Source organism: Panthera tigris, chromosome D4 (assembly GCF_018350195.1).
Source record: "Panthera tigris isolate Pti1 chromosome D4, P.tigris_Pti1_mat1.1, whole genome shotgun sequence".
NCBI lineage: Eukaryota > Metazoa > Chordata > Mammalia > Carnivora > Felidae > Panthera > Panthera tigris.
Genome location: NC_056672.1, coordinates 24,970,470 through 24,984,948, shown reverse-complemented (window position 1 = coordinate 24,984,948; position 14,479 = coordinate 24,970,470). Strand labels below are relative to the sequence as shown.

At 41.3% G+C, this 14,479-nt stretch overlaps 1 protein-coding gene across 1 annotated transcript; it reads left to right on the top strand.

Moving 5' to 3' along the window:
- Window positions 1-2,308: 2,308 nt before the first annotated feature.
- Window positions 2,309-14,233, top strand: CD4H9orf64 (chromosome D4 C9orf64 homolog). The gene is made up of 4 exons (XM_007087573.3): window positions 2,309-3,140; window positions 3,650-3,909; window positions 9,078-9,273; window positions 13,458-14,233. Exons 1-4 carry the CDS (start codon window positions 2,387-2,389, stop codon window positions 13,688-13,690), a joined length of 1,443 nt encoding a protein of 480 aa, XP_007087635.2. The 5' UTR covers window positions 2,309-2,386; the 3' UTR covers window positions 13,691-14,233.
- The last annotated feature ends 246 nt before the right edge of the window (window positions 14,234-14,479 follow it).

Here is a 14,479-nt window from a genome sequence, read left to right as displayed (position 1 = left end):
AGTTCTAGAAAACTCAAAATTGCCTTAAACTATAAGGAAGTTTAACTCACATAACGAGATCCAAAAGTGAGATAGACTTAAAAGTTGACATAATTCAGGGGTACCTGGCTGGCTCAGTCAGTTAAGTGTCCACCTCTTGATTTTGTCTCAGGTCATGGTCTCACAGTTCATGGGATTGAGCCCTGCATCTGGCTCTGCACTGAAAGCACAAAGTCTGATTCGGATTCTCTCTCTGCCGCTCTCTCTGCCCCCCACCTCAAAATAAGTAAACATGTTTAAAAAATCTTTAAAAAAACAAGTTGACATAATCCCATCACTCCAGGTCCATTACTCTGCTATTCTTTTTGCCTCCTCCGTGTGTTAACCTCACACACAGGTTGCCCGTCAAAAGGACGGTAGCAATTTCACACCTCATATCCAAGCTCAATCACGTCCAGAGGGAGCATGAATCACTTTCTAATTTCTCCTGGAAAAGCTTTTCTGAAAGCATCCTACACACCTATCTTTGCAATTCACTGGGGTGAACTGGGAAACATATATGACCCTAACCCAGTCCCCTGCAAGAGGGTGAAATTGTCCTTAGACCAGTCCAGACCACTCCTGGAGCTCAGGACGCTGAGCTAAGTGAGCTGTGAGTAAGAGGGATTCCTGAACAACATCAGGATTCTGTTGGGAGGGAAGGAGGGAAAGAATGCTGAGTAGGTAAGGACTCCCTTTTTGTATTCCCAACACCTTGTATATTTTTGGGGAGTGGGGGAAGGCAAAAAAAAATTTTTTTTAATGTTTATTTATTTTTGAGAGCGACAGAGCATAAACAGGGGAGGGCAGAGAGAGAGGGAGACACAGAATCTGAAACAGGGTCCAGGCTCTGAGCCAGCAGCACAGAGCCCGACGCGTGGCTTGAACCCATGAACCGTGACATTGTGACCTGAGCTGAGGTCGGACGCATAACCAACTGAGCCATCCAGGTGCCCCTCAACACCTTGTATATTAAAAAAATAAACCCACCTACTGCGCAAAATGTATAACTTATCTCAACAATAAGTTGAGAGAAGGAGGCATGTTTTACTCATGTATACTACTCCTAGCGTTTAACTCAATATCCTGAACATAGTAGGAATTTAAATTGTTGGGTTTTTTCTGTCAATGAGAGGAAACAGCCTAAATTATATAACCGTCCTGGATTCTTTTGAGATTGCTAGATTTTTCTTGCTAATCAATCTCTTTGACTCCCATGACTTAGAGCTGCTGGGGTAGACAGGAAAAATCCCAAGTCAACAGGTTTACATTTATTCAACAACAATATTAATGTGCTGGTGACTTTGTCTGGAAAAGCAAATCATAGTGAAGTCCTTAAAGTTTCTTTTTCTTACCAAAATGAAGAAACTGGAGGGATGATGTTCTGCTTCTCTGGGGGCACAGTTGTCAAACTTAAAAATTCCAAATCCTCCCCAAATTTTCCAATTCCAAGATTCCTTACTGTCAATAACTAGAGATGACTACTGTTGATTATTTTTAATAGTTGAGTTTCAAGGTGTGAACATTTCATATTATCCATGGAGATTTAAGTCTCTGAAGAAGAACAAAAATACATTTTTGTTCTATATGAAAATACATATACTAAATTTTCATCACTAGGCAAATTTGGATCATCACTAAACTGACTTGGGTACATCTCTCCTCATCCTATTAAAAAATATTTTTTTTTCAGTTTGGGTGTGTAAGGTGAGACTTCCTCTTAACAATGTCTTCTCAGCAGGGCCACTGATATAGTCACTACTTGACCTGAATGGTTGGCATTGGTGAGTTTGGTTCACAGTGCCCCAGAGCTGGGGATTGATGAACAAAGGTTTGAATCTCAACCCAGAACACTGCTGTCACCAGGGACTAACCACTGAACCATACAGCTCTGTCAAAACAAGGAACACAACCGCCGCTTTTGTCACAGCCAGGACTAAAAGAGTCAGTAAGTAAGCACAATTCCAGGCACATAATGTTAACCTAACAATTTAATACACTTGTTTTCTCATCCATTTCTCTAAATTTCCCAACTAATCCTAAACGTCCATATGGCCTCCAAATGGGCCAGGAATTTAGCACGAGAGGCGTGCCTGGGAAATGGAGTTGTGGGGGACCCGTCAATCCGTGTCGCAGCCTGGGGGCGATTCAGCCCCCTGCAACGACTGGCGCCGTCACGCTCGTCGCGGCCCAGGAACCCGGATGCTGGGTGTCGCCGAGGGCGTCTTGCCCCCACGTCACCCACCCTGAGAGGCGAGGGGCCGGGGCCGAAGGCAACGCTGCGCACCGCTCGCAGTCATCGCGACTCAGGCCACCGCGCCAAGCCGCAGTACCACGTGCCCGAAGAGAGGGTGCAAACGTGCACAAAATGGCGGAGCAGTACGCCGGGGCAGGAGGGAGGACAACTGCCTGCCAGCTCCCGCCGGACCCTCCGGCCAGTTTCCGGGTCTTCGGAACCGGAAACGGGTCCCAGGCGCGCGCCCGGGCGAGAGTGGGCGGGGCAGCCTTCCCGGAAGTGCCTCCGGTCGCGGCCGGCGACGCGGCCCCGTGGCCTCCGCTGTTCAGCCTCGGAGGGCGGTGGAGGGAGGGGCCCCAGAACACGGCCGCCCTGTCCGGTGTCAGGGCGGCTGGGCGAGGGCGGTACCCCGTTAGGGCAGCGATCCCACGGTGGGTAGGGAAGGAGAGCTGCAGAGGGACCCGCGCCCTTCCCCGCTCAGAGAGGGAAGCGAGTTTGGCCAGCCGGCGGGTGAAAGCGACGTTCCCCAGTCCCAAAGGGAGGGGCGGAATGGACGGGCCCCTTCCTCCCCGGGAGTCTGCAAAATTCATTGCAGAGAACAGTCGGGATGTGTTCATCGACGGCGGAGGCGTGCGGAGGGTGGCCAAGCTGCTGCTCGCCAAGGCCTCGGGGCCCGAGCTGCGCCTGGGGGGCTGGAAGGCCCTTCACGAGCTGAATCCCAGGGCGGCCGACGAGGCCGCGGTCAACTGGGTGTTCGTGACAGACACGCTCAACTTCTCCTTCTGGTCGGAGCATGAGGAGCACAAATGTCTGGTGGGGTACAGGGGGAAAACGTACAGCGGGTACTGGTCCCTGTGCGCCGCGGTCAACAGAGCCCTCGACGAAGGTTGGTGCCCCCTGCCAGACCTGCGGCAGGGTTCGGTTCAGCGGGAGGGTCCCAAGGAGCGGGTCCGGCGTCTGGGTTAATACGGCGAACTTGACGTTCTTCATTGCTTAAAGTGAAGCACTTCTTCTCTGTTTAAAATAGAAGTGTGAGAGGAGGCTGGCTATAAGTCCATTCTCAGTGAGAAATGATCCTAATGTTTATCATCAGCACAGCTAAGAATAAAAGTCAGTTTCCTAAAGAAAAGCACTTTGATGACATCTGAAGAACAAAGGGACACCTATAACATTTTATGCAGTCAAAATACATCTGATGTAATATGACAATTGTTAGAAACGGATGAATAAATACAGATGAGTAAATAAAAAATGCTTCTGATTTTTAAATTCTTCATCCACTTTTCATGCATTCCTGTAACACTCATTTGCTCTCCTATTGTATGTTGTAAAAGCTAGGGTCTAATGGATATAAAAGTATGACATTGTTCCTCTGCATTTTCTTTTCTCCCTAAGGGATCCCGATAACTAGTGCTTCCTACTATGCCACAGTGACCCTGGATCAGGTTCAGCACATATTCCGTTCTGACACGGACGTTCCCATGCCTTTGATAGAAGAGAGGCATCGGATTCTTAATGAAACCGGGAAAATTCTGCTTGAGAAGTTTGAAGGCTCTTTTCTTAATTGTGTCCGAAAAAGTGAAAAAAGCGCTCAGAAGTTAATGCACCTGGTAGTCGAAAGCTTTCCTTCTTACAGAGATGTGACTCAGTATGAGGTGAGTTGCTTCTGTTGGAGATTTTAGAATTCTTAATTATCTTCTCCTAGTTAACTCTTTTACTTCCAGAACTACTTTTGAGAATAAACACTTAAAAGTTGAAGTTGCTTCCTTGTGGACAAGGAACAGGAACAAAATTGTTAAGTAGTGTTTCAAGAGGTTACTTCTTTTATGTTTTCTAGTTAGTGTGTTTCCTTTATTCTTTTGTTCCTTTTTCATTGTCCTTTTAAAATGTTTCAAACATAAAAAACACTGGACTTTCAATATGATGTTGCTACTCAGGAATAATGAGGGCCTTCTGGAACTTCCAAAAATTTAGTTCATTGGATGAAAATTAGAAAATATTTCTAAATTCTCTCTAATAAAAAGTAATTTTTGGCAGATCTAATGTATATATACATACTGTGTGTTTTCTTTTTCACACAGAGTACTTTAACAGTGTTATTTATTTACTTTAAATAGATGATGTACTTTTTTTTTATTTAAAAAAAATTTTTTTTACGTTTATTTATTTTTGAGACAGAGACAGAGCATGAATGGGGGAGGGGCAGAGAGAGAGGGAGACACAGAATCCGAAGCAGGCTCCAGGCTCTGAGCCATCAGCCCAGAGCCCGACACAGGACTTGAACCCACGGACCTTGAGATCGTGACCTGAGCTGAAGTCGGACGCTTAACCCACCGAGCCACCCAGGCGCCCCGATGATGTACTTTTAAAATGGCTAACATTTGGTATACCCTCCCAGTATACACCCAGAGTCTGTTTTTGTAAATTAAAAAAAAAAAAAATTTTTTTTAACGTTTATTTATTTTTGAGACAGAGAGAGACAGAGCATGAACAGGGGAGGAGCAGAGAGAGAGGGAGACACAGAATCTGAAACAGGCTCCAGGCTCTGAGCTGTCAGCACAGAGCCTGACGCGGGGCTTGAACTCATGACCCATGAAATCATGACCTGAGCTGAAGTTGGACACTTAACCGACTGAGCCACCCAGGCATCCTGATCGTTGGACTCTTGATTTCCACTCAGGTCATGATCCCAGGATTGTGGGCTGGAGAGCCCCGTGTTGTGCTTGGTGCTGGGCATGGAGCCTACTTAAGATTCTCTCTTTCTCTCTCCTTTTTGCCCGTCTTGTCCACTTGTACTCGCTCTCTCTCTAAAGTAAAAATGGATAAATAAGTAACATAAAAAATTAAAAAAAAAGATATGTAAATAATAAGGGGCACCTGGGGTGTGTAATTCTTGATCTTGGGGTTGTAAGTTTGAGCCCCTCATTGGGTGTGGAGATTGCTTAAAAGTAAAATCTTCAAAAGTTAATTAAATAAAAGATACGTAAATAATTGAAGTACTTTGAGAAGTTAACTCCAAATCTGGAGGAATTCTGGACCTTTTGGGACTACTTTTGAATTTCAGAAAGTGTTAAAATCAAATGTATGTTTTTATTCATGATTTAGATTTTCTAATTGCAAGAGTATAACATGTTTATTATAGCATTTGAAAAGTACAGAGAAGCAGTCTCTATTCTACCAGGAGGTAATCACTGTTCATAATTTGGTCTTGCTACATATGTGTGTTTATGTGAATGTCTATACCATGGGCTGGGGACAGTTAGGATCATGCTGTATAAACTTTTAAAAGTCAACATATGAACATCTTTTCTATGTCAGTTCTTTCACAGCACAATTTTTTTCCATTTTAAAAAATATATTTTTAAAGCTTATTTTTACGAGAGACGAGAGAGAGAGAGAGAGAGAGAGAGAGAGAGAGAGAAAGCGTGAGTGGGGGAGGGGCAGAGAGAGAGGGAAAGAGAGAATCCCAAGCAGGTTCCATGCTGTCAATGCAGAGCCCAATGTGGGGCTTGAGCCCACAAACCATGAGATCATGACCTGAGCCAAAGTTGGATGCTCAACCAACTGAGCCACCCACACACCTCACATAGTACCATTTTTAATGACTTCACAGTATTCCACTGTATGGCTATCCAATCCCATATTTATTTGCCCAACTATTTTACCACAGTAATTGTATTTGATACACAGTTTTATTTTTTATTTAAAAAAATTTTTTTTAACATTTATTTTTGAGACAGAGAGAGATAGAGCATGGACGGGAGAGGGTCAGAGAGAGAGGGAGACACAGAATCTGAAGCAGGCTCCAGGCTCTGAGCTGTCAGCACAGAGCCCGACGTGGGGCTCGAACCCACGAACTGCGAGATCGTGACCTGAGCTGAAGTCGGAAGCTTAGCCGACTGAGCCAACCCAGGCGCCCCCACAGTTTTATTTTTTTAATTGAATTTTATGTCTTGTTGTGTTCAGTTGTATGTGATAATAAGCAATACTGCACAATAGTTTAACACTTGTAATTATTTTCTTAGAATGGAATCCTAGTAGTGGAATTGCTGAGTCAGAGCATGGCCTGGATTTTCAGACTTGTAATACATAAAAATGCTAACGGTTCTCCAAAAAGATAATAACAAAGATGATCAGCAGCAGCATATGAGAATGCCCTTTTCCCAGCCCCTTCATAACATGGTTATGGTATTGGTTGCTATGTTTTTAAATCTTTAACAAGTTGCATAAAATAGTCACAATTGTTTTTCGTCAATATTTATTTACTGAGATTATCATTTGTTTTTAAACATTATAAATAAACTGATAAAATTAGAAAGTTTAAACGCAGACAGATTTAGATTAGGGATTTCCTAACCCGGCTGTATTCTAGAGTCAGTCAAGAAGCTTTAGAATTCAGATACTGTATATGTACTTCCAAAGCAGCTCTGAATTAGATTATTTAGTAACCATGTTAAAAGTCCTAATAAATTGCTTTCCTTAGGTGATAGTCTTTACTCTGACATACTGATAAACTACATGAAAACAAGAACTTTTTTGATACTTTAATCAATAACATTTTATGTTTCTCTTAAACATTTGTAATTTTTGACCTTTCTAATTTGTTCATGATAAATTTATTGAAGAAAATCAACTCATGGTCATGGATTTTTTTCATTGATAATTTTTATGAAGTTACTATTTTGAAAATATTCACAAAGAAATATTATAGAACACATAGGGAATTGTTATTTTGGATTTGCTGGTATTTTCAGTGAGATCAATTAATATTTTAGAGATGAAGACTCTGATTACTAAAATCATTTGATTACTCAAACCGTATCAGCTTGTTAAGAAAATGTTTTATTGATGACTTGAATTTGTTTTTAGATTCCTCACTTGAATCTTATGTTTTGTTTTGTTTTTTCATTTTAAGGTATTATAATCTAATCTTTGTGATATCCTAGTTGGCTACCATGGCAACAGTGGTCATGATGTGACAATTTATGTTTTGTTCCATGCTAGCACTGATTTTGTTACATAAGTCTGGTTCTTATATTTTTCTAGTTTGACCTGTGAATCTTGTTAAAAACAGGAGACAATAGCTTTTATCTATTACAGAAAGCATGATGTATTAATTGTGTCTGATATACAATTTTATTCTGGGTTTTCATCTATTTTGTTTTTAAAAAAAATGTTAATGTTTTTTATTTAATTTGAGAAAGAGCATGTGTGCGAGTGAGGGAGGGGCAGAGAGTGAGAGTCAGAATCCCAAGCAGGCTCTGCACTGTCAGCACAGACCCCGACACAGGGTTAGATCTCATAAACTGTGAAATCGTGACCTGAGATAAAATCAAGAGTCAGACGCTTAACTGACTGAACCACCCAGGTGCCCCCACAATTTTGTTTTGTATATTAACTTTTATGTCTTGCTCGTCAATATACTAGACTTGAATATAAACCTAGTTCCCAAATGTAAGTCCAGTCCAACAATTGCCAGCCTGTCATATTTTGATAGGTTTGGGAATGTTATTCCCAAACGATGTAGGGATACTTCTTAATGGTGATTTGTTCCACCCCCCGACCACCCCCACCCCCCGCAGCATTCAATTTAATTTACAGACTTTACATCATGTCAGAAAATGAGCATATGTGTTTGCCCTGGAAAACAAAATACTGAATTTCTTAAAGGTGGCCTTAAACAATTTACTTAGTAAAAGTAGGTCTGGATTGATTGCAGTGGGTATACCTTAAGGTTAGGCAATGTTAAGTTATTTCTCACTGGGACAAAGTATCATTGGAAGTGTTTTTTGGTTTTGTTTTGTTTTGCTTGTAAGTAAAGGAATCTGTATTATCATCCTAAGGAATTTTCACATGGAGCCTTTCCTTGAAGAATTTAATTTCATTTTTTACTTACTTCCATTCTCTTACTTAACACATTCTCCAAGGTGGTCAGGACAAATTTTGGGAGCCAGTAATACTGATTATTTTCCTTTAGCAGACAAGCAGTTATAAAAGATGATTTGAGATTATTACCTTTGGTATTAGGACTAGGAGTAGATTCTAATTCTAATCTGTGTTTTGGTATTAGGACTAGGAGTAGATTCTAATTCTAATCTGGGTTTTTCCATAGTTTATGCTGATCTGTATTTGTACTTTTATGGAGAACTTTTTAGTTAAGTTATAACCCAATATCCTATAATGCATGGCTAAATTTGTTTCTTCCTTGTGTAAATATAATTGGAAGGTAGTTTTGTTATGTGGGTTTACAAATGGATAATTGACTGTTTCCAGAAAGGTAGGCTTGATAAATTCTGGCTGTTCAGCAGTTATGTCTTTATCTCTGAAGCAAGTTAATCTGAAAGATAATAGTTAAAAAAATGAATGTTGTGATTCTCTTCAGAGGTGAGTTTAAGGATGATTGTTTTCCTCTTTATACTCTTCTGTATTTTACACAATTAATGGGAATTATGTTCTAATCAGAAAAATTTAAGAAACTGTCTAAATAAATGCTGTCTAGCCATTAAAAAGAATAAGCAGGTGGGTTATAGTGGTGCAGAAATATGTATGTGAAGTAATGTCATTGAAAAGGAACACTAAATAATACCACAATTACCACAATTATATTTTATGTGCCTTGAAAAATCTAGGAAGTAAATTTGGAGTGAAAGATAATTTAATATTTATTAGACTCCCTTTTTCTTCTAGTCAAGGTCTATAAATTCTCACCAACAGTAAAATTATTGCAGCCTTGAAAAATGTTTTCAATGTGTGCCTTTCTTTTTATAGCATGCATAAAGCTTTCAGATACCCAGGTAGCATTTATATTTTTTTCATTCATCAGGGAAAGAAAATTTCTTTCTACAAACGGGCCCAAATCCTCGTGGCAGATACGTGGAGTGTGTTAGAAGGAGAAGGAGACGGCTGCTTTAAGGACATCTCCAGTATCACCATGTTTGCTGACTATAGATTACCTCAGGTTCTTGTGCACCTGGGAGCCCTGAAATACTCAAAGGAACTACTGGAGAAGCTTCTCAAAGGTTTGCCAACTTAATTAAGACGGTCTTTCTTATCTAGTTTCTTTCACAGAAGTTCTCCTTTCCTTTAAAAAATAAAAATAAAAAAGCACTTGTTTAGTGTTAAAAGCACATGTAAAGAAAAATGCTAGGGTAATTGAAATACAGAGAAAATTGCTTTTGGTTGTTGTTTACACTGCAACGGAATATGGCTATTGTAGGAAATTGTGCCGTTTGGACATTATGATTTCAGGGCCTCACAATAAAATGAAACCCAAATTTCTTTGACACGAAGGTGTGCAACACTGAAGTCCTGAAGGTGCAGTATCTGAAGAGTGTTAGTTAAGCACTGAAGAGCACACTATATTGTGAAATGTGAGGTGGGCTGAGAGGGAATATGCAGTGGGTTTCAAGTCAGGAGTCCCCAGGGTCTGCCGCTGGGTTACCTTGCTTAAGTGACTCACTTTTCTAGGCTTATTTATTTACCATTATTGGATTTGAGGAATCATTCTCAAGAGTGGGAGCCTTATTATAATAGATGAGTATAGATAATTGTGTGAAAATTAGCTTTTTGGTGGTTTTTTTTTAAATTTTTAAAATATTTTTTTTTTTTTTTGAGAGAGAGAGAGAGAGAGAGAGAGAGAGACCGCGAACGGGGGAAGGGCAGAGAGAGAGGGAGACAGAGGATCTGAAGCAGGCTCTACACTGACAGCAGAGAGCCCAATGTGGGGCTCGAACTCATGAACCGTGAGATCATGACTTGAGCTGAAGCTGAATGCATAACTGACTGAGCCACCCAGGTGACCCAGCTTTTTGTGTTTTAAACATTTCTGTGTATAAGAAAAATAATTACATAATTTTCACATTAATTTATCTCTTTGGGATGCAATCTTTTCAGCTACTCTTTATTTTTAAAAGCAAGTAGTTTTTATGCCTAACTTTCTCTTGTGAAATAAATTTCAATCACCCAAAACAGGAATAACACAGAATATAAAGGTACCATTGTTGCCGTGGTTGTTTCTACCAGTTTTTTATGCTGCCTTGGGCCATCCATTTTGTCCCTCTGTTTCTTCATTTGAAACATCACAAGCTATTTTATGTCATAATGCTCACATCCTGGATCATTAATTGCTGGATACCTTAAACATTTAAGCATTCAGGGCTTCTTTTCCATGTAGCCATATGCAGCTGATCTTTTTTTGGTGTATACACTGCTCGCCCCGATCCGTAAACATGCTCTTGCCTGGTTTCCCTCACCCAAATTCTCTTTTTTCCAATTCAAATCCTACACGCCCGCAGGGGCTTAGCTCAAATGCTGCCTCCTCCACCTAGCTTTTTCCAGCTCTTCATAATTTGTCCATCTCCTTCTGAATGTATGTAGCACCCAGTTGTCTCTGCTACCGTGAGGAAAACCCTGCTGAGGAGGGATCACCGGCATAGCTGAACAGAGTTGTCTGAACATTCTTGTGCCGTCCACTTCAATTCCCAAGGCCATTTCCCAGGCATCCAGCTGCAACTGTCCAGCTTCTGAAAGGCTGTTCTTTCATCCTTAGCCAGTCTGACGTAGCGCGAACTAATTTCTCTGCCTCTTAGTTTATTTAAGCAAAGTTGGGATTTTTTTCCAAAAGTACTTTCCTAGCAAACTAGAGAAACAAACTATAAACCTAAAGGAGTACACACTAGTATAGTACACTAAGTTTTAAAAACTAAAGTGAAATCTAGAACCAGGTAGCTTGACTAGATGAGGTAGAACCTTCCTTAACTGGTCTTCAGTGATACTTCTTCCAGATTTGAGTTGCGCTACACACTTATATTGTTTTTCCTCTCTTTTCTTCTGAATATCTCCAGGGCAGCCCTTGGAAGACCTACCCAGATTTCTGTCCATTTTATCTTTTTTTTTTTTTTTTTTTTTTTTTTAAATAAATGTGGTGTCTTCACTGTAGTATGAATTTAGATGTTGTTTCTGGGGGCGCCTGGGTGGCGCAGTCGGTTGAGCGTCCGACTTCAGCTCAGGTCACGATCTTGCGGTCCGTGAGTTCGAGCCCCGCGTCAGGCTCTGGGTTGATGGCTCAGAGCCTGGAGCCTGCTTCCGATTCTGTGTCTCCCTCTCTCTCTGCCCCTCCCCCATTCATGCTCTGTCTCTCTCTGTCCCAAAAATAAATAAAAAACGTTGAAAAAAAAAAATTTAGATGTTGTTTCTGTCCATTTTATCTTTAACCCCTCTTCATCAAAGGCATATTTTTTTAACCATTTATAAATACTGTGCAATTTGGCTAAATTTATACTCTTCACTGTGATTCTAGGGCTGACACCAGTCATGGCATTTAAGGCCCACCCTAATCCTGTATGACCTTATTTTAACTTGATCACATCTGCAAAGATCCTATTTACAAGTAAGGACACATTCACATGTACCAGGAGTTAAGACTTGAATGTGACTTTTTGGGGGACACAGTTCAACATAGTTATTTACTGGATGGAGTGGATATAAGTAACACCATTTTGTTTTTTAACGTTTACTCATTTATGAGAGAGAGAGAGACAGAATGCCAGCAGAGGTGGGGTAGAGAGAGAGGGAGACACAGAATCCGAAGCAGGCTCCAGGCTCTGAGCTGTCAGCACAGAGCCCGACATGGGGCTCAAACTCACGAACCATGAGATCATGACCAGAGCCAAAGTCAGATGCTTAACTGACTGAGCCACCCAGGCGCCCCTAAGCAATACCATTTAAGACTGGAGGTGACAGAGTGGAACCTGGTGGGGCTGGGGCATTGCCCTACTTTTCAGTGGATCACAGGGCCTCTTAGGTACTCTGAAGCTCTGTGCTAGGGTGCAGATTGGTGGCCAGAGGCCAAATGTAACCTGCAGGTGTGTTTTGTTTGTCCTCAACCATGTTTTGTTTTGTTTTGTTTCTAAATGTTTATTTATTTATTTTTGACAGAGAGAGAGAGAGAGAGAGAGAGAGAGAGAGAGAGCGAGCGAGCCAGCAAGCATGAGCAGGGTGGGGCAGAGAGAGAGAGGGAGAGAGAGTCCAAGCAGGCTCTCTGCCATCAGCTCAGAGCCCTAAGCAGGGCTTGAATTCACGAACTGTGACATCATGACCTGAGACGAAATCAAGAGTTGGCTGCTTAACGGACCGGGCCACCCAGGTGCCCTGGACTCGACAGTGTTTTGAGCACTTGTAATTAGTTACTAACACTTGACAGATTTCACATGAAAATCAAGCTTTCTGACTTTTGTAATTCCTTACCTTTAGAAAGGGCAGCACACATTCTCTACCTCACCAGTTTGCATCTGGCTGCTGCCTTCACTTACTCTGTCTCTCTGATCCTTACAGGCAGTTCAGTTGTTGAGCCCAGTTCTAGTCTCAGTGGCAAAACGTAGTCAATGCCCATCCTGCAGGATCAGATACACCCCGGAGTGGGGCACTGGAGAGACTGCAAGTCCTATGGGAGCTCTTGGCTACATATTAAGGCAGGGCTGGTGGAATGATCCTGAATCCAAAGAACAATGGTGGTTTTCCTTGCTCAGGTTAACAACTTTGATTTCCTGGGTTCTCCTTGATGCATTTAGGATGTACCTAAGACAATGTTCAATTTGTTTTTAGATGTTTATTTACTTTCGAGAGAGAGAGAGACAGAGCGTGAGTGGGGTGCGGGGGGCGGGGGGGGGGGGGGTCGTGCAGAGAGAGAGGGAGACACAGAATCCAGATCAGGTTCCAGGCTCTGAGCTGTCAGCACAGAGCCCGACTCGGGGCTCAAACTCAGAAGCTGTGAGATTATGACCTGAGCTGAAGTCGGACACTTAGCCTTCTGAGCCACCCAGGTGCCCCAACAATGTTCAATTTTCAAGTGGGGAAGGGAGGTATTGTTTTTTTGGTCCCCTTGGAGTCCCCCAAATTTTGTAATTTTTTTTCCTGGCTATCAAATCCAATTTTAAATCCTTTGTTTTCAAGAATTTAATAATCTTGCCATCATATTTTTAAATTTGTGGTTACCCCAAATTAATGTAGCAAATATTTATTGGGGAGCTAGTATGTACAAGGTGCTACGCTAGGTCCCAGGAACATTAGGACAAGCCAGACAAGGTCCCTGCTATTGTGGAACTTGTAATTTAGAATTAATGCCTATTTTAGAAGTGGTTTAAAGTCTAAGTAGATTTTATATCACTGACTTAGTGCTTCCTGCTCTGTTTTTCCCCCCTTGCAGGAGAAATGCTCTCGTATGGGAATAGGCAAGAGGTGGAAATCAGAGGGTGCTCACTGTGGTGTGTTGAACTGATCCGGGATTGTCTTCTGGAGCTTATTGAAAACAAGGGTGAAAAAACCAGTGGCGAGATCAATTCCATTCTTCTGGATTATTACTTGTGGGACTATGCCCGTGACCACAGGGAAGATATGAAGGGAATTCCGTTTCATCACACGCGTTGTATTTATTACTGATCCAAAGTGTAAACTGACCCAAAGAAAACTCCTTGCATTTTTATATCCCATAATCACTTGCACAGTTGTGCCTTGGTACTAAGAGAAGGTGGCAGAGGTTATAGCAACAAGAAAATTGATTACCAAGTCTCACTTAAAAAAAAAATGTTTCCTGACATATCACTCTGTATTCCCAACTTTGCCTTCTTGTTGAGTTTTGGTCATATTTTCTCTTTCTGTGGACACATGACAGGAGTGTGAAGGAACTGTAATGCTTTCTTTAAATCTCAGATTTCTTAAAATGAATCATGCTTTATAATGTGATTACTCTTCAGTGATAATATTTCATCCATTCAACTGGTATTTTTCCTCAAGATGTGGTAATTTCCTACATACCTTAATCATGTGATATGACGGGGGGTGAGGGGGTAGGGTCTTTGCTGTCTGCTGCTGCTCTCGTACAAATCAATCTTGACAGCTAATTTTAAACGTTTTATTGGTATTGACAGTGGGTTTTGCAGCTTAGGAGATCTGTCTAGAATTCTTTTTTTTTTTTTTTCCAGAGCCACTATACTGAAATTGAATAAAGATTTTAAAATTTTTTCTTAAGCCTGGAATGGATTATTTCATTAAAATAGAATTTACTACATATAATTTTAAAAGGTTTACAGATTTGATTATTTACTTTATGTTACAGAAATCTCAATATCTACCAAGCACTCATTTCCCACCTTTACCCCACCCCCCCGCCTTCCTTCCAACATAATCTTGGTTTTTGTTAGTTACCAACCTTGTCAGCTCACCCTGACT